This window comes from Dasypus novemcinctus, chromosome 20 (genome assembly GCF_030445035.2).
Source record: "Dasypus novemcinctus isolate mDasNov1 chromosome 20, mDasNov1.1.hap2, whole genome shotgun sequence".
Classification (NCBI taxonomy): domain Eukaryota; kingdom Metazoa; phylum Chordata; class Mammalia; order Cingulata; family Dasypodidae; genus Dasypus; species Dasypus novemcinctus.
The window spans coordinates 48,256,837-48,279,918 of record NC_080692.1 but is presented as its reverse complement, the minus strand read 5'-3'; the positions used below and the strand labels follow the sequence as shown (position 1 = coordinate 48,279,918).

The following is a 23,082-nucleotide window of genomic DNA, read 5'->3' as shown; positions in this document are numbered from 1 at the left end:
GCATGGACCGTGGGGGTACAGCAGGGGAGCTGCTGGAGGGGCCCCAGGGCAGGCTTTTTAAAGTCTTTCCTCCTCCACCTCCATAATGTCGGGGCGGTGCCCCGCTGTTTGCTGCTCTGATTGGTTGCCCCACCTGTAGTTCTCAGGGGCCAGTGGTGAGGCCTTTTGAGGGTACCTGGGGCTTTCCCTCCATCCAGATGAGATTCTTATGGCGTGGATCTCGCAGGGTCCTTCTGGCAGCCTTCTCTGGAGGTTTCTGGGTGGGGTCACAGCCATGTGGTCTGTCGGCCGTGTTGTCTGCCCCATGTTGTCTGCCAGGTTCTCCGCTGTGACCCAAGTCTTCCTTTACCTTACAGTAACCTGTCTCAGTTTGTTTTGTACACTGTTGTATCCCCCCTGCAAGAGTATTGGTTTTGTTTACTCTTAGACCAGGGGTTCTTAGCAAGGGGTCCATGAGCTTGAACTGAAATTCAAAAAAACATTATTCTTGGGAAGTGGATGTGACTCAAGCAGTTGAACTCCTGTGTACCACATGAGAGGTCCCAGGTTCCGTTCCTGGTGCCTCCTGGAAAAGATGAGCAAGAAAGCGAGCTGGTGCTTGCAACAGGCAGGCACGGTGAGCTTGATGTCACAAGATGACGCAACAGGGAGACACAGAGGAATGGCAGTGAGAGACACAACAAAGCAGGGAGCTGAGGTGGGTCAAGTGATTGAGCACCTGTCTCCCACATGGAAGGTCCCAGGTTCAGTTCCTGGTGTCTCCTAAAGAGAAGATGAGCAGACACAGAGAGCACACAACGAATGGACACAGGGAGCAAACAGCAAGTGCAAACAACAAGGGGGGGGGTGTGATAAATAAAATAAATATTTTTAAAGAGAACAAACATCGTTCTTGTGGGATGTGTTGGTACGCTTGTGATATATTTATTAAATAATACACAATATAGTGTGGACTTCGTAAGGGAGGTTTTCTGTGGTTTTCACCTGACTAGCAAAGGGGTCTGTGGAACAAAAAAGGTTAAGAACCCCTGCTCTTAGACTAATTCCTGGCACATAGTAGCTACTCAGTATATATTTGCTAAATGAATAAATTCCTTTATCCATACATTTATGTTTATTTTTACTCAAGTGACTATTGATGAACTTCTTTCAACAATTAAGTTGAAATAATAAATAATGAAGACAATGACAGGTAATATTATCGAGTGTGTACTTCGTGCTAGGCATTTATAACAAATGATATTACAACGATAACTCAGTTTTATTGAGTGTCAGCTTTGTGCTGGGCATATTGCATTATTTAATCGTTTAATTTTCAAACCAACCTTCCGAGGTTGGTACTATTATTATCTTGACCTTATTGTTAGGCCAGAGAAATAATTTTCCTAACACACATTAAGTACATCAAATAGAAGCAAGTGTGGTATTAAAGTTTTAAAAAGAAAACATATTGCTAAATTTAGATTGCCACATTTTTGTCCTGTTCAAGTAGAAGTCAGTGTGTGTCTTTGGGAACTTTTATTTATGGTTATGATGACCACTATTTGAAGGATTAAGGATCAGGATTATAAGTGCACTTGGATTTAGAGGAAAATTCCTGACCTAGGGCACTAGTATTTCTGCCTCTGGAGATTGGAAAATATAAATTTTGTCCAACTTGGGAGCAAGGAAAATAACAATTTACATATATACATGTAACTCTTTTTAACCTTCAGGCTTTTCTGGTTGTTTTTAGTTTCCCTTTGATTTTACCTTCAATTGGCTTTGCTTTCAGAGGTCATGTAGGTTACTTCATTATTTTGGAGAAAGGGTTGATTCATACCATACCAGAAAGAGAGCTCGATGTTCTTTAAGTGAAACTTTCCAGAAGAGAGTATATCTGTCATTTCAGCTACAACTAGACCCTTGCCAGTGAGACAAATAAATTGGGGATTATTTTCATTTTGCACAGCAATGGCTTAAAAGACGACCTTGTGCCCATTGATTCAGTCCATACTGGTTATAGGTGTAATTTTGGAATGACAACTATGCCTTTTTAAAACCCTTAATTATTCACATTTAGCCTTTGTTAATTAAATGTTGGAACCAGTCTCTCTGAAGGAATTATGTAAAAATGAGGGGTTGTTTTGTTTTTTTCTCTCCCCTTTTCTTATAGTTCATAGAAACACCCCAGAAATTAGAGTCATCTACTGTAGCTTTAGCAAGGTAACTTTTATACCCTCCAGTTTTCTGGAAACATGAGTCTAGTTTCTTATGCTGTAATGATTGGGGAATTGGACTATAGTTGCCAAAGGTTTTTCTTGCTCGGGAACTTCTCTTTCCAACTATTTCCTGCTAGGTATGCTTCTCTTTTATGTGTGATCACTCAGGAAGTGGTAGTTGGTGTCATATTCTTCTGTCTTTGGTAGAGGTAGCATTCATAAAGGAACCAGGGAAGAGGCAGGTTATTAATAATAACTAATTGCATTGCACTTGGCATTTGTCTTAGTTTACCAGGGCTGCTATGACAAGTATCTCACAATGGGTTGGCTTGAACAACAGGAATTTACTGTTGCAAGGTTTTGGAGGCAAAAGTCCAAAGTTGGGGTCCCCACAGGCGTCCTTCTGGAGACTGTGGTGTCCTTGCTTGTGTTCCCTGGGACCTTGGCTCGCACATCTGTCCCTTCACGGGCAGGTCTCCTTGGTTTCCTGTGGCTTTCTCGGACTTCTGATCCGTCTTCTTCTGGTTTTTGGCTTCTCCTCAGTTTTCTGTGTCTCTGTCCAGATTTCCTCTCCTCCTAAGGAATTCAGCCATATGGGTCAAGGTCCACCCTGATTTGATTCAGCCCCCTTTAAAGATTCTTCCACAAGCTTCCACACCTTGGCTAATAGCATCTTCTCCAAAGGTCCTATTTATAAATGGGCTCATGCCCACACGAATGCGGATTAAAGCTTGAATGTGTCTTTTGTTGGGGACATGATTCAAGACCAACAGTTATCAAAGGAAAGATACATTTTGACTAATGAACATCAGCTTTGCCTAGGAGCACTTCCTGACTGGGTTCATTTTTGAGGTCTCTTTTAGCTCTACTTGTCTAGAATACGTAACTATATGTTACTTTATAGTGTCCTGAGGGCATAACTACAGATGAAAGTTATATCAATCAAGAAGTGTTACTTTATAGTTTGCAGAGGGGAGAAACTAAAGATGGAAAGTTACATCGTTATTACCTGTGTGCTTCATCTTTTCTTCCTACAGTCTTCTTGATACATCGTCATCCATCCTCATGTCCTCCTTTGCAGTTTGTTTTCTTTACCTTTGTGCTTCATTAAAGTATCCATTCATTCAACAACTGTTTTTTTTTTTTTGTGTGTGTGTGTGTGCAGTTTTTATGTGCCAGTCACTGTGCTAGGTATGGGGGATATAAAGATTAAAAATATACTGCTGCTGTCCCCAGGAGCTTACTATTTATAAGAGCTACGGAATTGGGGGCATAATACCTTAAGATTATAACTCGAATGGGTGCATATCAAATATGATGGGATCAGAGAAGGAGACCCTAAGCTCTGGAGGACAAGTGAGTGTGAGGTATTTAGTCACATTTACTCATAACTAGAACATAAGGAACTAAAAGACAGCAGGAGAATGCCACTCAAAAGAGAGCTATAGTAACAATGCTATCAGAAAAATATACTCTAAGGAAAACAAAACCTTGTTTAGGATTACAGGGTCATTAAATAAGGAGAAATGTTTTAATACTCTAGTTCAGTGTGAGTTAAGAGAAGGATTTTTTTTTAAAGACTAAATTTAGACTATGTTTAAGAAATATAGTGGATATAAAACCATATATGAAAACAGAAAAATACTTTTTTCAGTTGTTGAGTTTTTATATATTTCTAGTAGAAGTTATATGTTTTATAAATGTCTTTTATATCAGGCTTAACTGGGTTTCAAAGCATATGTCTTTACTAATTTTTGTCTGTTTGCCTATTAGTAATGGAGAGGTGTGTTGAAATCTCCCACTATGATGATGTATTTGTTAATTTCTCCCTGTGGTTGTATAATTTTTAAAAATATATTTTAAGGCTCTTACATATACATTTAGAGTACTGAAACATTTATATATCTTTCTAGAGTACTGAAACATTTCTCATCATTTAATGACTCTTATCCTGCATAATGTTTTTTTATTCTTAAAGTATATTTTTCTGGGAAGTGGATGTGGCTCAAGTGATAGAGCTTCTACCTACCATATAGGAGAACCGGGGTTCAATCCCTGGGGCCTCCTGGTGAAAAAGAAGAGAAAGTGAGCCTGCATGGCAAGCCAGTGCCGGCGTGGTGAGCCAGTGCCCACGTTAGTGCCTGTATGGTGAGCAGTGCCCATGTGAGTGCTGCATGGTGAGCAGTGCCCATGCAAGCGAGTCACACAGCAAGATGATGACACATTAGAGAGAGACGAGGGGAGAGTCAAGGTGAAGCACAGCAGAGACCAGGAACTGAGGTGGCACAATTGACAGGGAAACTCTCTCCACATCAGGGGTCTCCAGGATGAAATCCTGATGAATCTTAGAGGAGAGAAAATGAGAAGACAACACAGACAGCTAAAACAGCAGGGTGGGAGGAGGGGAAGGGGAAAAATAAATAAATAAATCTTTAAAAAACAGTGTATTTTTCTGAAAACATTGCTACCATAGCTTCCTTTTTAATAGTATTCTTCTTTTTAATTTTTGTTTTTTCTTCTTCTTTATTTTCTTTTAAATGTTACATTCAAAAAATATGAGGTCCCCATATACCCCCCCATCCCCCTTCCATCATTGCAGCACATCCATGGCACCTGGTGAATACATTCTGGAGCACTGCTGCACCACATGGACAGTGGTCCACATTGTAGTACACCCTCTCCCCCAGTCCACCCAGTGGGCCATGACAGGACACACAATGTCCAGCATCCGTCCCTGCAGCACCACCTAGGACAACTCCAACTCCTGAAAATGCCTCCACACCATATCTCTTCTTCCCTCTCCTGACCATCAGCAGCCACCGTGGCCACCCTCTCCACATCACTACTATTTCTTCTCTTACTAATCACAGTAGTTCCCCAGCAGAACACTAGTAAGTCCACTCTAATCCATACTCTATTCCTCCATCTTGTGGACCTGGGATGGCTATGTCCAGTCCTCCTCGACATCAAGAGGGGTTTTAGATTCCACATGGATGATGGATGCAGTTCTCCTGCTTGCAGCTGTAGGCACTCTTGGCTCCCTGGTGTGGTGGTTGACCCTCTTCACCTCCCTCTCAGCTGGCCAGGTTAAGTCCAAGAAACCAGATGGTAGGAGCTGCAAGTCTGCTGAGGCTCAGGGCCTGGCCGACACATGGACAGTTCAGAGACCCAGGTCTCCTGAGTATACACCAACCCAAACGCCAACCACAGGTCCAGTAAAAGTAACAGAAGAGGCATATGTAGAAAGGTTACATCTGAGTCCAACTCCATCACACTCAGGAACACAAACTCCAAAATTGGGCCAACTGACATGGCGCTGAACTCCAGAGCCATCTGCCTTGACCATAGAACCTGTGGGTCACTGCAGCCCTCAGGAGAACCAGCATCTGGGTTTCCATCTACCTTGGCTGTCTCTGGTACCCTGCCGAGGCATGCATAAGCATCACCCCCTGATGAACTCCCGACTCTTTTTTGGAGACTCTTAGTCATATAAACTCACTTGTCCTTTCCATTTCCCCGTTTTTATCCAAAGTCAAAAAGCAGTTTTTACCACCTGATATTACATGTAGGCCTAGATATTCTGCCAGTTTGAGTTGACGTATTCTTCTGGTATGTCATTTTGCATCCTCACATTCTAGGTATGACTCGTATAAATGATGTAGAGCTCATTTTATCATCCAGTCTGAAAATCTTTCATGTAACAATTTTAAAATTTTTAAAATTTATTTTTTTATCATGGATTTATTTCTACCCTCTTCCTTGGTGCCTTCTATTTGTCATGTTTTTTGTCTGTTTTTTTTTCTCTTTTCTTGACTCATTTTTGAGGGATTGAATTTTCCTTTTTTTCTTTCTTATTCTATATTCCCCTTTCTCCTGGGTTTGTTTTTATATACTTTATTTCTCTTGTGACAGTGTTTACTTTTGAGATTTCACTATATATACTCAACAAGTATAAAGTTAATATTTTAACTCCCTTTTGCAGTTCAGAACCATAGAACCATTTAACTTTGATCGTTCCTTAATCTGTATGCTGTTTTTGTCTAGTATTTTAGTGCTATTCTCTTTTAACCTATACATTAGTCATTATTTTATACTGTCAGTGCCTGTTTAGATTAATGCATATTTACCAGTTTTTCCCTCATCATTCCTTCTTCTTTTTTTTTTTTTTTAAAAAGATTTATTTATTTATTTAATTTCCCCCCCTCCCCTGGTTGTCTGTTCTTGGTGTCTATTTGCTGCGCCTTGTTTCTTTGTCAGCTTCTGTTGTCGTCAGCGGCACGGGAAGTGTGGGCGGCGCCATTCCTGGGCAGGCTGCTCTTTCTTTTCACGCTGGGCGGCTTTCCTCACGGGCGCACTTCTTGCGCGTGGGGCTCCCCCACGTGGGGGACACCCCTGCGTGGCAGGGCACTCCTTGCGTGCATCAGCACTGCGCATGGCCAGCTCCACACGGGTCAAGGAGGCCCGGGGTTTGAACCGTGGACCTCCCATATGGTAGACGGACACCCTAACCACTGGGCCAAAGTCCGTTTCCCTCATCATTCCCTCTTATAACTCAAATCTTTTAACTAAGATAATTTTCATTCTACCTGAAGTATATCTTATAGAAATTATTTTATTAAAAGTCTGCTAGTGATAACTTCTTAGTTTTTGTCTAAAACTTTCTTCATTTTATCCTTGTTCTTGAAAGTTACTTGTGTTGGGCACACAATTTTAACTTGACAGCTAAATTTTCTCTCTGCATTTGTAGAAGTATTTTCACTGTCTTTTGGCTTATATTGTTGAGTCAGAGAAGCTTGCAGTCCGTTGAATTGTTTTACAGGTGACCGTTTCCATTGGCTGCTTTGAAGCTATTCTCTATGTTTGCTCTGCTCTAGTGTCTTCAGTGGGTGTAGTGTTTTTGTTTGTTTTAATTTATTTGTCTTGGAACTTCAGGGAAATGGAACTGACCAGATGCATATAAGTGTTTGTAAATGTTAGGAGATTTACTGTAGAAATGAGCTCGCATGACCATGGGGATTGGCAAGTCTCAACTCTGTAGGGCAGGCCACAGTCTGGATGAATTCCCCAGGAGAAGGTGACTGGCTGAAGAAGAGAGAGAAATTCTTTTTATCTGGCTGCTAAAACCATCAGTTCTCCCTTTCGCATCTTCAAATGATTGGGTGAGACTCCTCTCGTTCTGAAGGCAGTCTCCATTGTTGACGTAGGTGTCATCAGCCACAGATGAAGTCAGCTGTTTAGGGATTTAAATCCATGACGTACCCTCACAGTAACTATCAGGCTGGTGCTTGCTTGACCACATAGTTGAACACCGTGACCCAGCCAAGTTGGCTCATGAACTTAACCATCCCAGTTGTGTTTTCGGTATTTGTGGATTCATGTCTTTCATCAGCATGGATATTTACAACCATTTTCTCTTCAAATATTGCCCCTGTTGCATTCTCCCTGTTCTGTCCTATGATGCTAATGATGAATGCAAAGTAAACTTATCCTACTCTTTGTATCTTTTAACCTTTCTCTATCCTTGTGGCTGTCTGCTTCATTCCAACAAATTTCTCAAGATCCATTTTCCAAGTCATTGATTAGCTATGTCTGATATACTGTTTGACACCTACCCACTTATTTCAACAATTTTTTTTCATTTCTAGATGTTCTGTTTCAAATCTGTCTAGCCATTGTTGATGATTTCTTTCTCCTTGCTCTTTTAAAATACTTATCTTTCATTTATTTAAACATTGCATGATCGTTATTTTATATTTTGTAGCTGACAGTTACAATATGTGAAGTCCCTGGGAGTCTAAATCTGATTTTTGTTTTTGCTGATGCTGAACCATTGTGCCTTGTTTCCTTATATTGTTAGTAATTTTTAAATATTTGCGCTCAGATGTCTTTCAGTTTAATCTGCAGTGTAGCAACTCTAAACTCTGGACAAAATATAAATATAAAAACAGCTTTCTACCCCAGGTTCTGGTGCTCCTGAGGGCTATGGAGACACATAGGTTCTACAGTCATGGCAAATGGCTCTGGAGTTCAGTGCCTTGTCAGTGGGCCCTACTTTGGAATTTGTGCTCGCGAGTGTGATGGAGTTGGACTCAGATGTGACCTCTCTACACATGCCTCTTCTGTTACTTTTACTGAACCTGTAGTTGGCACTGGGGTTGGTGTATGCTCAGGAGACTTGAATCTGTCCATGTATCAACTGGGCCCTGAGCCTCAGAGAGTTGCAACACCTACTCTCTGGTTTGTTGGACTTACCCAGGTCAGCTAACAGGGAAGTGAGGATGGTCAACCACCACACCAGGGAACCGAGAGAGTCTACAATCGCAAGCAGGATAATTGCATCCATTAGCCATGTGGGATCTAAGCCCCATCTCGATTTAGAGGTGGAGTGGACATCACCCTCTCAGGGTCCACAGGATGGAGGAATAAAATATAGATTAGAGTGGACTTACTGATTCTACTATAGAACTATTGTGACTCTAGCAGTGGAAGAAATTGTATCATTGATGTGGAGACCATGGCCACGGGAGTTGCTGAGGGCAGGGAAGGGGAGAGAGGTGTGATACGGGGGCATTTTTGGGACTTGGAGTTATCCTCAATGATATTGCAGGGACAGATGCAGGACATTATATATCCTGCCATAACCCACTGAATAGACTGGGAGAGAGTGTAAACTACAATGTAAACTATAATCCATGCTGTATAGCAGTGCTACAAACTGTATTCACCAAATGCAACATGTGCCACAATGATGAAAGAGGTTGTTGATGTGGGAGGAGTGGGGATGGGGGTTGGGGAATGGGGTATATGGGAACCTCTTATATTTTTTAATGTAACATTTGGTATGATCTATATATATTTAAAAAAAAGACTTTCAAAATATTTGCTAAAACAATAAATGCAATGGGAGAGGAAAGAGAAAAAAAAGAAAAGAACAAAACAAAACAAAACAAAACAAACAGTGCAGGCACTGGGGAGTGACCAAAAGCAGGCAAGCACCTGGGACTGGTGGGGAGGAGAGCATCTGTACTTGGAAGAAGTGGCACTCAGTGAGTTTCTCACTGTACGGTCTTTTTCCTGAGAACTCACCCAGATTGGTGCCAAGCGGGTGCTCGGACTCAGAGAGAAACCACATCTGGTAGTGGTGGACGTCTGGACCTGAACTTAACCTAGTGAGTCACATTGGTCAGTGCCAGTGATTTTGTAGCTGTTTACAGTTAACTGAGAACTGATAGTAATTAATGTCAACTCAGCCATCAATAAAGGATTGATCTCAACTGTACCGATATCCATTCATATTCTGAGAAAGGTGCTTTATAAATGCTTTGACTTTCATGAGAACTATGCTAGGCTATGACTACAATCCTTTACAAACTTATTTGCAATCATCCTAGGTTCAAGGGGTTCAGGAGGTGGGGTCGTGGGGGTCAAGAATGGGAAGTTATTAAACGGAGAAGGAAAAGCCCGAGAGAAAAAGTCATGATTGCTTTCTTTTATCAGATTAGGACTTTAAGCCTTCAACATATCCCAGTCAAATTCTTTCTGCAATTGCCAAGTATATGTATTACTCTTTGAAAGGGAATTTGTAACTCTACGTTTGTTTTTGTTTTTCAGTTTGATCAGCACCCATACTCTGTACATGGCTTCACAAAATAGTGGTTTCTTGTAGAGATTTCTAAAAAAGGTTCATATGTGAGAGAGAGCATTCCTTTTGTAGTCCATAAACTTTGTGGTACCCTAAAGTTTAGAGTTGATGCTGTAATTTATGTAAGGGTATAGACTAATTATAACATTCATTGAAAAATAACTCGAAATGTTTTTAATACCTAAGGGCACCAAACCTGTGCATGATTGAAAAACTTACATATGATATTAAACAGACTTTTAATACTTAAGCTTAACACATTTGTTATTCAAAAAATAATTGTTATTGAGAAAAGAGCAGATAGTGTTAAATTTCATTGGTTTTAGATTAAAACACATAGAGGATCAAAGAAGTGAGAAATTACAGAAATAGAAGGAACTTGTGAGATGACAACTTCTTCCTTTTTAAAAAAAAACGATGCATGGAGAGGTTAAGTGATGAGCACAGAAGCACAGCTGGGCGAGTTAGAGGCGCAGGATTAGAGCTGAGGTTTTCTTCCTTCTAGTCTACTGCTACTTCTAAATGAAGAAGGATGGAGCTGAATGTTGTGAAAGGTTTGGGGGTGTCAGGGCAATGGTGATGTCCTTGGTGGAGGTGGGTGGGGAAGAAGCCAGGGTATTGAAGCTAAGGGAGAAATTATATTATCGGCAGTTCCATTATGCTGTGAACCTAGCCACCATCTTAACCCCTTTCTTACTAAAAGTTTTCAATACATCCATTGCGGGTGTCCTGTCCTTTCCTTCCCCAAATTCATTTTATTTAAATGTACTTCAGAGCCATTTTGTTGGAAATGAACTATATACCATTTAATGGAAAATGGGTCAGATATATATGGTATGCAAACATCAGGAAAATAATCTACTTATTTAAAAAAATATTTAAGGCAGAAATACCATTTATGGCTTCATAAGGGAGAAGGTATGACTAATATCTATTCTGAGCTATTTTCTTTGCAATTTGGTGGAATAATAAGACACTGGAGATCAAAGTGTAATTTGATTTCTTTTGGAAATGTGTATAAAATGTATATTAAAATCTGATAGTCATTTTATACAGTATTTTTTAATAGCCCATGTGTATTCCTAAACTGTATATTGTTTAGTTTTGCCGATTCATGTCCTCTAATAAATGGAATTATGTAGCATTTTTTCAGGACTTGCTTTTTTTGCTCAGCTTTATGTTTTTGAGATTTTCAATGGTGCATGCAACTGCAATTTATTTATTTTTGTTGTATAGTTATCCGTTGTATCAACTTATTTATTTAGCCACAATTTATTTATCCATGCTACTATTGATAAGCATTTGGGTTTTTCCCAGTTTTTGCTATCATGAGCAGTGTTGCCTTAAACACTCTAAGTATTTGCTGAATAAATAGAATAATGCTATTGAATTTCTCTTCAGTATAATTACTGGTGTGGGTAAATCAGTTTTTACACAGATGGGAATTGTTGGAGTTTTTTTCACTCCTATTTACTTTTCTCCCCTTCCTCCTTTTACCTTCACTATTGGATGTATTAAGAAGCCATACAGGAAGTGGACTTGGCCCAATGGATAGGGCATCCGCCTACCACATGGGAGGCCCGCAGTTCAAACCCCAGGCCTCTTTGACCCATGTGGAGCTGGCCCTTGCGCAGTGCTGATGCGCGCAAGGAGTGCCCTGCCATGCAGGGGTGCCCCCGCGTAGGGGAGCCCCACGCGCAAGGAGTGCGCCCCATAAGGAGAGCCACCCAGCGCGAAAGAAAGTGCAGCCTGCCCAGGAATGGCGCTGCGCACACGGAGAGCTGACACAGCAAGATGACGCAACAAAAAGAAACACAGATTCCTGGTGCCACTGATAAGGATAGAAGAGGTCATAGAAGAACATACAGTGAATGGACAGAGAGCAGACAACGGGGGGTGAGGGGGAAGGAGAGAAATTTAAAAAAAAATCATAAAAAAAAGTCATACATATATCATGTATTTGCTTCATTTTCTGTAAGGCTGGTGAATATAAGTATGTTCAGAAAGCCTCATAGGGACATTGCGAAGAAGAGAAATGTACTAAAAGGGCTGACTTGACATCAACTGTGTGTGATGTTGAGATGTATCCTAGCACTAGTGGAAGGAAAATGAATCATATCTCTTACATGAAGTTTCCTTTAAGTTGAGTTTGTCATTTTTAGTGTTTTATCTCCAAATAGATTCTGTTAATGAGGCTATATGCGATTGTTACAGCTCTCCTGTTGGGGGAATGCCTAGGCATGGATTCTTCTTTTTAAATAAATCAAGTTTATTGGTACATATTAATAAAGCATACAAAATTTATCCAAAGTGTACAGTCAGTGGTATTTAGTATAACCACATAGCTGTACATTCATCACTTCAGTCATTATTAGAGCATTTTCATTATTTGCATGATTTCTTAGAGAAAATATTTACAAATAGATAAGAAAATACATTTTCTCTTTACTGTCGTGATTTGAAAAAATAATGGTGCATTTTAAAAAAAGATTTATTTTTTTATTTATTTCTCTTTCCCCCTTGTCTGCTCTCTGTGTCCATTTGCTGTGTGTTCTTCTGTGTCTGCTTGTATTGTCAGCGGCACCGGGAATCTGTGTCTCTCTTGTTGCGTCATCTTGCTGCGTCATCTCTCCGTGTGTGCGGCACCACTCCTGGGCAGGCTGCACTTTTTTCACGTGGGGCGGCTCTCCTTACAGGGCACAGTCCTTGTGCGTGGGGCTCCCCTACATGGGGTCACCCCTGCATGGAACGGCACTCCTTGCGTGCATCAGCACTGCACATGGGCCAGCTCATCACATGGGTCAGGAGGCCCTGGGTTTGAACCCTGAACCTCCTATGTGATAGTCAGATATTCTATCAGTTGAGCCAAATCCGCTTCCCTGTGCATTTTATTTTTTAACAGTGTTGGTGGACTTGAATTGAATTCACAAACATCACTTTTTCATATAAATACTTCTAACAGAATTTTTAACTCTTTTGTTTTATCCAGTTAAAACTGATTGACATGTTTTAGTTCATACTTATGTATAACAACATTCAAAGTAGCTGTTGGGCCCTTTTAAAATATTTTGGGAGGTTTAATAGTTGATTTTTTTCATAAATTAAAATAAGCAAATAATTATGGTCTTATGAAAAAATAGATGTGAAGGACAATAGGTTTTATGTTGTTTCAGGGACAGATTAAGAGTTTTAAATTATTGCTCTAATTGCTTATATTTGACTTACTTGCTAATTCAGACATGAGGAAAATAAATGCAAACCATTAAAAAGGGCATGTGTGATTAAGTTATTTGGAGCAGAATATCTTGGCCGTTTTCAGGTCTGACATTTTTGATAATTTCTGAGACACACCTGGGTGGGGAATATTTCCAACCCTTTTCTCTATTTGCTGTTAGGCAGCCATTTTTATAAGGTTCCAGTTTTTTTTTTTTTACTGTTTATGTGAGCCACCAAAAATAACAGTATTGATTTTTTTTTCAGTAATTCAAAAAGTCACTTTATTCTTTAACACAATTAATAATTACCACCTTCCATGTTCAAGGAATAGTACTTAAAGTTGGGCATATTATAATGCTAGAAACCTATATGTAAATAAGGGATTTTGGTGGGGTATGTTGATAGGAGATAGTCCAACGTACTTTGGGAATACAGAAGAGGTACCCCTAATCCGTTCAAGGAAGGTCACAAAGCTTTTCAACAATACAGAGTCTTAGTCCCTATCCCCAGAAATTTTGATTCAGTACATCTGGGCCAGGGAAACTTATTTTTGGTCGTTATTATTATATTTTTAACTCCCCAAATGATTCAGCCACTTAGTCAAATTTGGGAAAAACTGGTCTATGAGGGATTAAAATGGACAGTAATCATGTTGGGGTCTCTATGTGAATTAGCTAGGTATGGAACAGAGGATGCTTTTGGTAGGTTCTATGCTCATAGAACAAAGGTTGCTCTTTGTATTTATTCTTATTCAATTGTAAATTCTTGTTCTTAGGTTATAAAAGTTAACTGCCCCAGTGGTGGTGGGGAGAGCCTGCCTTATCAGTAGCTCAGGTGAAAAAGACCTGGAAATGTTTTGCCAAAGGCTGTCAAGGTGGGACTTGGCTGCCACCGAAGCTGCTATGTCTTAGTGGCTTAGGATGCATTACTGTCAGTTTATTGTCAGAATGAAGGAAGTCATAGTTCCATCTGGACTTGGGTGGACAGTCTAGGATCCCATTTGAGAGGAGATTGAGCTCCTTGGAGACGACTGATAGGAGGAAGGACTGGCAAGAACTAGGCTTGTTCATCCTGGACAAAGGAAATTTAGTCTGTATACCTCCAGAGGGAAGACCTGGGATCAAAGAGGGAAACTTTCATTTATTCTTTGACTCATGTATTAATTTAGCAAATATTTGCTTATTATCTACTCTAAGTCATTTGAGTAGATGTCAGGGATATAATGGTCAATGAGAGATTCAGACCCTGACTTCATGGAGCTTATAATTTACCAGAAGACCCAGATAGCAGTTATAAGAAAATGTGAGAAAGGGAGGGGCAGAGAGCTATTTCACCTCCATATATAATACGTTTCTGAAATTAGTACTGTCAGAAAGATGGTACCGGTAAATTCGCCCACCCTGGAGGTATTCAAGAAGGGGCTGTTGGGGATATTGCAGAAGTTGGTCCTACATTAAAATTCTGTTTAACGTTTCACATGAAAGCCTATATACGTATTTATAACATAGCCACTCTCTGTGCTTCTTCCCGTCCCTCCTGTCTCTTCCTTCCTTTCATTCTCTCCAAACTCAGTTCCAGTTCTTTAGGTCTGCAGGCTGAAGTGATTGTGTAAATGATTTCCACAGAAGTCTGTGGATAAGGAAAGGGACACATTCCTAACCCTGAAGTCACTTATTATTATGCTTTTGCCTGGGCTATCAGGTAATAGAGGACAGGGATAAGTGTTTCTGTAGACATGTAGTTTTAGTTTTTGCGGTTCTTCTTCATGATTGGGCCATGTTGGGGACTTCTAGTGGCATTCATGGGAACCTTATTTCTGTGGAAATAGATAGGCACAAGGAATGGATGAGTAGAATGTCAGTGTCACCTATTATGTAATTTTTATGTGGTCTGAAGACTTTTTGATCATCAGATGTTTTGAATTCTTGAGGATTAGAAAAGCAGCCCTTTTCCTCATATCATTTTTATTTACATTTTATGTTGTGGCATTCTCACAGCTTTTTAAGTAGGATTCAATGTTATAGGCTAAACTTGGACCTTGTGGGTGTTTGTGTTTGTTTTCTCTTGACCTAATGTGACTTCCTGTTTCTAAGAAAATAGTTTCTGAAGACTCTTAAAAGGAATCTCCTACTTGCCTGGCAGCTCTTGAAACCACATTTTTTTGCAAAACAGTGTGAATGAATCAGATTTAAGGTATATGTAAAAAAAAAAAATCAAGAAAGAACCATAGTGATAGATCAGATAAACAGTTTCTTTTGAGGAAATTGGGTCCCATAAAAATATCTGATGATTTAGAAAGTGTCTACTTCCAGGAACCCAATTAACAAGGAACCAGAAGCCTCATTTTGAAATGGTTGATCATCCCACGTCAAGGGGACAGTCTATCACACCTTGGGATTTGCCCTGTGCTAGAGGTGATACCTGCTAGTAAGTCTAGTTAATAAGTATATATATATATTTTTAAACAAAAGCAGAAAGTTGCCTCTTGAATATCTCTCTTTAAATGAATTTACATACCTGGGGCAAATTGTCATGCATTCTCACAGTATTCTGAAAACAAAGACGAGAACCGTTATTCCTAGGCTCAGTGGCGGCAGTGACAGAAGTGTGCCTTTGTGCCTTTGGTGGCAGGTCTTTCTTTTTGAACAGGAGAGTCACCTCTCCCGGCACTCAGGTCAGAGGTTCTGCTTTTCCCTCTTGGAGTTTTCCTAGAAATGGGTTTCTCATAAATAGTTTAGTACGGATCAAACATGTTTTTGTAATTAAAAAGGCAATTTATTCCTTGGCTTTATTTTTGAGCACCTCCTATGTGTTAGGTACTCTTCTAGAAGCAAAGAATATGGCAAGGAATAAGACAGATAAGGTCCTTGATTTATTTATCTATGAAACACTTACATAAGGGTTTGCTCTGTGCCAGAAACTGCAGTAGGCCCTTTGCAAAGTCATTTAATACTCCTGACAACCCTGTGAGATGGTTCCAGTATCCTCATTTTACAGGTGCAGGGAGGAAGCCCAAGGTGACCTCGCCAGGCAGGGGCTGAGCCAGGGTTTGTGTGCAAGCTGTGCTCATCACCACCCAACGCTGCGGCCACCGGTAGCCGGATCTTACAAAGTTTACACAGTGCTTGTTAAAACAAAAACACAGAGAGGACAAAAAAGAAGAGGAAAACGAAAACGAGAACCCCCGGCAGTCTGAGCGCTATTGATGTTTCGGTGTCTGAGCCTCATTTCTCTCTCGGCCTGTGTGTTTCAGCCTGTATGATGTCCTGTTAATAGCTTACCACTTATTTTCATGGCGCACTATTAATATCTTATAGGCAAGGACGTTTTTTTTGGATAGAATTTTAAATAGTTCATAGTGTTTGTCCCATGTTAGTCTATATCATGATTTATCTAACCAGTCTCCTACTATGTCACAATGGTTCTTATTTTTCAATTTTATAAACTCTGCTTTAGTTTATGTTTTTATGACCCAGTCTGTTTACAAATCCATGATTGTTAAAAATTTCCTAGTGAAATTTTTGTAAGGATTTACTGATAGCCATGTGCAGTCTGTGCTTCATGAACCTGACAACGATGTAAATGTGCTTTTCTTCCAGGTTGGTGGATGACAGATGTGTGGTGCACCCAGAGGCGGGAGATCTTGCCAACCCTCCCAAGAAGTTCAGAGGTGAGAGTTAAATAATATTCTTGATATGTGACTAACGGATTATTTTTGTGTCTTATTAATAAATGTTAAAACTTGATTCACTATGAAACTTTCAAATACCATTATGTACACTGAAAATTATTTTAAAAACTTCCCTGTTTTTTTTTCTTTCTTTTACACATTGAGAGATTTGAAATGAATAATTTCAGTTTTTGTTTTGCTTGACAATAGTTGATCTGTTGATAGAAAGTCATGATAATTAACTGTGAAAGACTGCTTTCAAGCCAGTAAAAAGAGCTGAATAATATTTGCTTCTTTATTTCTGTGATAGTTGTAGTACAGTTGGTACTGGGTTTCATTATCAGCTTTTATTTCTTTTTATAAAATCTTCAGGAGAGTGACAGTGATGTGTGAGCTTTTAAAATATCACTTTGGATGATGTGTAATAACTAACAATTGTCTTAGAGCTCTTTTCTAAGTATAATTATAGAAGTAGTTTGATAATCTCCTCAAGTGAGAAATTAGTCACAGTAGGAGATTGATTATAGCTGAACAATTATGAAAGGAGGATTAGTGGAATCTGTAGAGAATCATAGAAAACTAAAACCAGTAATTAAAATTCATAGTTTGTGTGTACTTTAATAATAATTATAATGATGATAATAATTTTAAAACAGCATTCATTTTGAGATCTGTGTAAGCATTCATTCCTAGACTGGTGAAAAGAGGCCAATTAAAGAATAAGAAACCAGAGAAATTAGACTTTACATCCAAAGCATGAGCAACAAAAGAAAAAATAGATAAATGAGACCCATCAAAATTAAAAATCTTTTGTGCATTAAAGGGCATGGAGTTGGACTCAGATATGACCTTTCTACACATGCCTCTTGTTACTTTTACTGGACTGTGGTTGGTGCTGGGGTTGGTTTATACTCAGGAGACCTGAATCTCTGGACCGACCATGTGATAGCCAAGCCCTAAGCCTCAGCAGACTTGCAACTCCTACCCTCTGGATTATTGGACTTACCCCGGCCAGCTAACAGGGAGGTGAAGAAGGTCAACCACCACACCAGGGAGCCGAGAGTGCCTACAACTGCAAACAGGAGAATTGCATGCATCATCCATGTGGAATCTAAAACCCCTCTCAATATAGAAGGGGAGTGGACATCACCATCTGAGGGTCCACAGGCTGGAGAAATAGAATATGGATTAGAATGGATTTACTGATATTCTACTATGGAACTATTGTGAATAGTAATGGAAGAAATTGTAGCATTGATGTGGAGAAAGAGGCCATGGTAGCTGCCGAGGGTAGGGAGAGGGAAGAAGAGATATGATGTGGGGACATTTTCAGAACTTGGAGTTGTCCTGGGTGGTACTGCAGGGACAGATGCTGGACATTGTATGTCCTGCCATGGCCCACTGTGTGGACTGGGGAAGAATGTAAACTACAATGTAAACCACTATCCATGTGGTGCAGCAGTGCTCCAAAATGTATTCATTAAATGCGGTGAATGTGCCATGATGATGAAAGAGGTTATTGATGTGGGAGGAGTGGGTTGAGTGGACCTCATATTTTTTGAATGTAACATTTAAAAAAAAAATGAAGGAAAAAAGAAAAAAAAAAGGACATTATAATGAAATATATGGAATGGGAGAAAATAATTTGGAAACAACATATCCAGTAATGGTTTAATATCCAGAATATATAAAGAAATACTACAACTTATCAACAAAAAAACCAGTAAATCAAAAAATGGGCAAAAAACTTGAATTGACATTTTTCCAAAGAAGATATACTAATGGCCAAAATCACACAAAAAGATGCTCAATGTCATTAGCAATTAGAAAAATGCAAATCAAAACCATGAGATACCATTTTACGTCCACTAGAATGTCTATTTTTAAAAAAACAGGAAAATAACAAGTATTGGAAAAGTTGTAGAGAACTGGAATGCTCATTCATTGTTGGTAGGAACATAAAGTAGTGCAGCTACTGTGGAAGACACTTTGGTAGTTCCTCAGAAAGCTAAGTTTAGAATTACCCTATGACCTGGCAATCTCTCTACTAGGTATATACCCAAAAAAATTGACAGCAGGGACTCAGATGTTTGCACACTGGTGTTCATAGTGGGATAATTCACAACTGCCAAAGGATGGAAGTACCTGGTGAATGGATAAGCAAAATATGGTATGTACATATGATGGACTCTTATTTGGCTGTGAAAAGGAAGGAAGCTTTGATATTTGTGGCAACATGGATGAAGATATCATGCTGAGTGAAAGAAGCCAGGCACAAAAGGACAAATCTTGTGCGATCTCACTGACATGAAGTAATTATAAGCAAATTCATAGAATCATGAACTAGAATGCAGGTTATGAGGGGTTGGGTAGAAGTAGGAAGGGGGGTTTTAATGCTTAAATTGTACAGAATTTCTCTTTGGATGAAGGAAAAGTCTTGGTCAAGGGTGGTGATGGTCGTGCCCCACTGGGTACATAATCAGCAGCCCTGAGTTATATATGTGGATGTGGCTAAGTGGGGGAGATTTTAGTTGTATATATGTTACTAGAATAAAAAAAACATAGGACTGTACCCCACAGTGAACCCTCTTGTAAATTATGGACTACAGTTAATAGTACAATTATAATATTTTTTATCAGTTGCAGCAAATGTACCACACCAATGCAAGGTGTTAATTGGGTTGGGGAAGGTATACAGGAACACTGTTTTTTTCTGAACTCTGATTTTTCTGTAAATCTACAACTTCTGTAATAAAAAAAGAAAACAGACTGGAGCGAGTTGAAAGGATTCTCCAGATCCACACACCCAAACCAAGATGTGCTGCTCCCTGCCCTGGGAAGGAGATAAAACTAACATTTGGTAAATGGTTACCATGTTTCACTGTGACCCTGTGACAGACCCTTTATCTATAATACCTTATTGTAATGGTATTTTATTTTCATTTTCCCTAAACTCATAGCCTCCCACAGACTGTGATATGCACCATAAATGCCCTTGGAGTCAAATTGGTCACTTAGGGTAGTGGAACCAAAGCTCTCCAGGTGGAGAGGTTGAGGCAAAACGGGGTGGAAATAAAGCCCTCAGACTTCATCAGCAACACCTGCAGAAGTGCTGATTCAGGGGTGCACTGTCTTCCTGCAGTAGTTTCTGGACCCCAGTATAAGCAGCCTGAGGGGGGCCAGCAGCGTAAGAGAGGGGCTCAGGAGCAAGCCGACGGCCTGCGCTGCAAGTGTGTGGAGTGTGGCTTAGATGGTGGAAGAGGGAATGGAAACCCTAGTGGAAGAAGAGAGGCGAGAAAAGAGCAAGTCCATTCTGAGAAGCATGAAGATCAGGAGATAATTAGTTCTCTGGAAAATAGATTTGAAGAGATTGCCCAGGGCATAGCACAGAGAGATATAAAGGAGGCCTATGTGAACGGGTCTCGAGAGCCTTGGAGGATGGACTAGGAAGGGTCAGCAGTAGCCACTTGAGTCTAGGAGAGTCACCCTGAGTTCCAGGTAGGAGAAATAAAACCATATCCACAAATAGACATACCCTTGTGAACTGCAGAGCATTAAAAGACAAAGAGAAAAAATTAGAAGCAGACTGAGACTAACAAATCTGTATTTGTGACAGGAAAAAGCCTGGGGTTCTGGTTTTGACTATACGGTCTCTGTGTCGTCTAAGTAGGTCACAGAGGTGCTTTGAGCTGGAGGACGCCTCCCTTGGTCTGCGGAACCAGGGGTGGCCAGAACCGGTGCCCGCCACGCCAGGTTTGAGAGGCGCTTGGTCAGCGTGTTCTAAGGCGTTATACAAATGGTAGTGACAGTGGAGAGGCACAGGGAATGGCCTTTACAGGTGTTTGTTTCTTTCTGTGTTATGACCTTTTCATGCCAGGGTTTCCTTTTTTACTTTTTGTGTGTCCCTGGCATAGAGCCCATCATAGACACACCCCCCCCTCCACTCCCAATCCATTAGGTGCTTTTGGATGAGAGATCCAAACTTTCCCTGGGATCGCGTGATAAAACTTGTCCTCACGGAGGCCCCGGACATCACGGCCGCGGGGTTAACTAGCTGCCTTCTGCTGTCGGTCTGGGGGTTAATGTTTTCTGCATGAACCTGTGGGGTTTATAGACTTTTCTTCTTTCCCAGTGAAGTGAATGGTTTTAAAGTGCAAAGATTATTGGAGTGCTCTGAGGGAACACCGGGGTCCGAGCCTGGACCAGGAGGTAACTGAACACAGGTCCTTGGGCTCCTTTTCTCAGCTGGCTCTGGTTCAGAGTACAATCTTCAGGTGCCCCACCCCAGGAGCCCCACCCCACAGAGGCTGCCTTGGTAACCGAATGCTTCTGGCCCTGTCCTTGCTGCTGTGCCCTCCTTCTCTCCCTCCAGGCTAAGCTTGAGCCCTTTCTCTCACTCCACTCATCTTTGGAGGAGGAGGATGCATTCATATGGGCCTCGGCTCCCTTTAAAGCCTCCCCTCTCTCCCGTGACTCTTTGAACTGCTTCGTGATGGAGCCCTGGAGAGTCCCAAGTTTACCTCTGCTTTGGTTTTCGCACTCCTTAGCAACGGTAGGCAGGCACTCGCCGCACCCTTTCTCCTAACTTCTCTTTCCACAGCTGTTGTGTTAGACTGTCCTCTGCCTGAATGTATTTTCCCTGGGCCCTTGGGCTTTACAAGCCATTGCCTTTTCGCAGATTGCCTTCCAGAATCACCAGCCCCGAATTTCCAAACTCCTCTGCCAAGTTTCCGGAGCACCCTCCTGTATTGTTACTTTTTAGATAACGTGGAGAAACAATAGCATATCAGCTGTACTTCAGTTCCTGTTGCCTCACCCAGACAAATGGTATTCTCAAATTAATTGTTAAAGCTTTTTTTCCATAGTCATACTATGATTTATTCAAGTGAATCATAAAATATTAAAGTTGTTGGGTAATTAAAAGTAAATCTGGTACACCTCTCTCCATTTTTTGAGTGAGAAACCTAAGTTCCAAAAGGTTAAAATGATCCTTCCAGCTACACACAATTACACAGCGAAATGTTCTTTGACTGTGCCACATTGCCCTACTTATGAACAGAAGAAACCAGGTTGTAACAAATAACTTCCAAACGGTCGTTTTAAAGACTGAAGGACAGTTGTTTCAGTGGAAGCTGTACAATCAGAACAATATTAACAGAGAAGCACAGTGGCTTTCTCTTAAGTGAGCTCCCTGTTTTCTAAAGATAAACTTTAAATTCGGAATACTTTTAGACGTACATACATCTTCACCCGGTTTCCCTTAATAATGGCATCTTACATAACCGTGGACCGTTTGAAAAATGAAGAAATTATCATTTATGCATTACTACTGACTACATTCCAGACTTTATTCAGATGTCACCAGCTTTCCTGCTGATGTCCTTATTCTGTTCCAGGATCCCATGTTCATTTAGTCGTCATATCTCTCCCATCTGTGAGTTTCTCTGTCTTCACTTGTTTTTCGTGACCTTGATACTTTTGACAAGTACTGGTTAGGTAATTTGTACACTGTTCCTCAATTTGGATTTGTTTGATGTTTGAGAAAATACTACAGAGAGATGAAGTATCCTTCTCATTGCATGTATATTAGGCGATACCTGGTATTAATATGATTTATCACTTGTCCTATTTTTTTTGTCCTATTTTTTGATATACAATTTAACCTTCCTCCCTGATGCTAAATTATGTCAGTAATTTTAGTTTCTTTCCTTTTGGTTTTCCTTTTTTTCCTTTCTCGTTCCTTTACTTCTTTATTCTCTGTAACACCCTTCTCTAGTATGGGTTTGTCCAAAAGTCTGTCCATAGAACCTATCTATATATGAGCATTTTTATCAGGAGGAGGAGCTGACAAAGTGGAAAGTCTGTGTCCTGCTTTTACAACATCACGGTGATAAGCATAGATGTAAGGGGGAACCCAGGGAGCCATTCCCAGGGTGGTCTGAGAGAAAGGAAGGGGGCTCCTTGTCTTGGCTGATTAGATACTCCCCAGGGTTGGACGATTTGGTCCCGAAAATTTGAATGCTGAGATTCTGTGATCCTTTGACACTTGGCTATTTCATAATCCACCAAGACTACCAAGGGACCATTGTGGCAAGCAGCAAGTCATTCGGAAGCAAAATTGGTCAGAATGCTTCAGGAATTAGTACCAAAATGGAGAATTTCCACCTGTGCAATGCAGCACTAGAGCAGGTAGTGAAAGGTAGAGACTTGGGGGACAGGAAGAGAGGATTGACAACCAGATCATTTTTAGAAACTCATTTCCTTCACTTCAGGTAATTTAGGGAGGTCATTTTGAAGGCTGGGCTTCACCTTTTTCTTTACTCAGGGAAGTTACATACTCAGGCATATGAAGG

At 40.4% G+C, this 23,082-nt stretch overlaps 1 protein-coding gene across 3 annotated transcripts in view; it reads left to right on the top strand.

Moving 5' to 3' along the window:
- ITPR2 (inositol 1,4,5-trisphosphate receptor type 2) overlaps positions 1 to 23,082 on the top strand; it is a 480,765-nt gene that overhangs the window by 30,823 nt on the left and 426,860 nt on the right. For all 3 annotated transcript variants that reach the window (XM_058282925.2, XM_058282926.2, XM_058282929.2), the window contains exon 2: positions 16,659 to 16,729. In XM_058282925.2, coding sequence (XP_058138908.1) covers positions 16,659 to 16,729 — 71 coding nt within the window. The remainder of the gene's footprint in view (positions 1 to 16,658; positions 16,730 to 23,082) is intronic.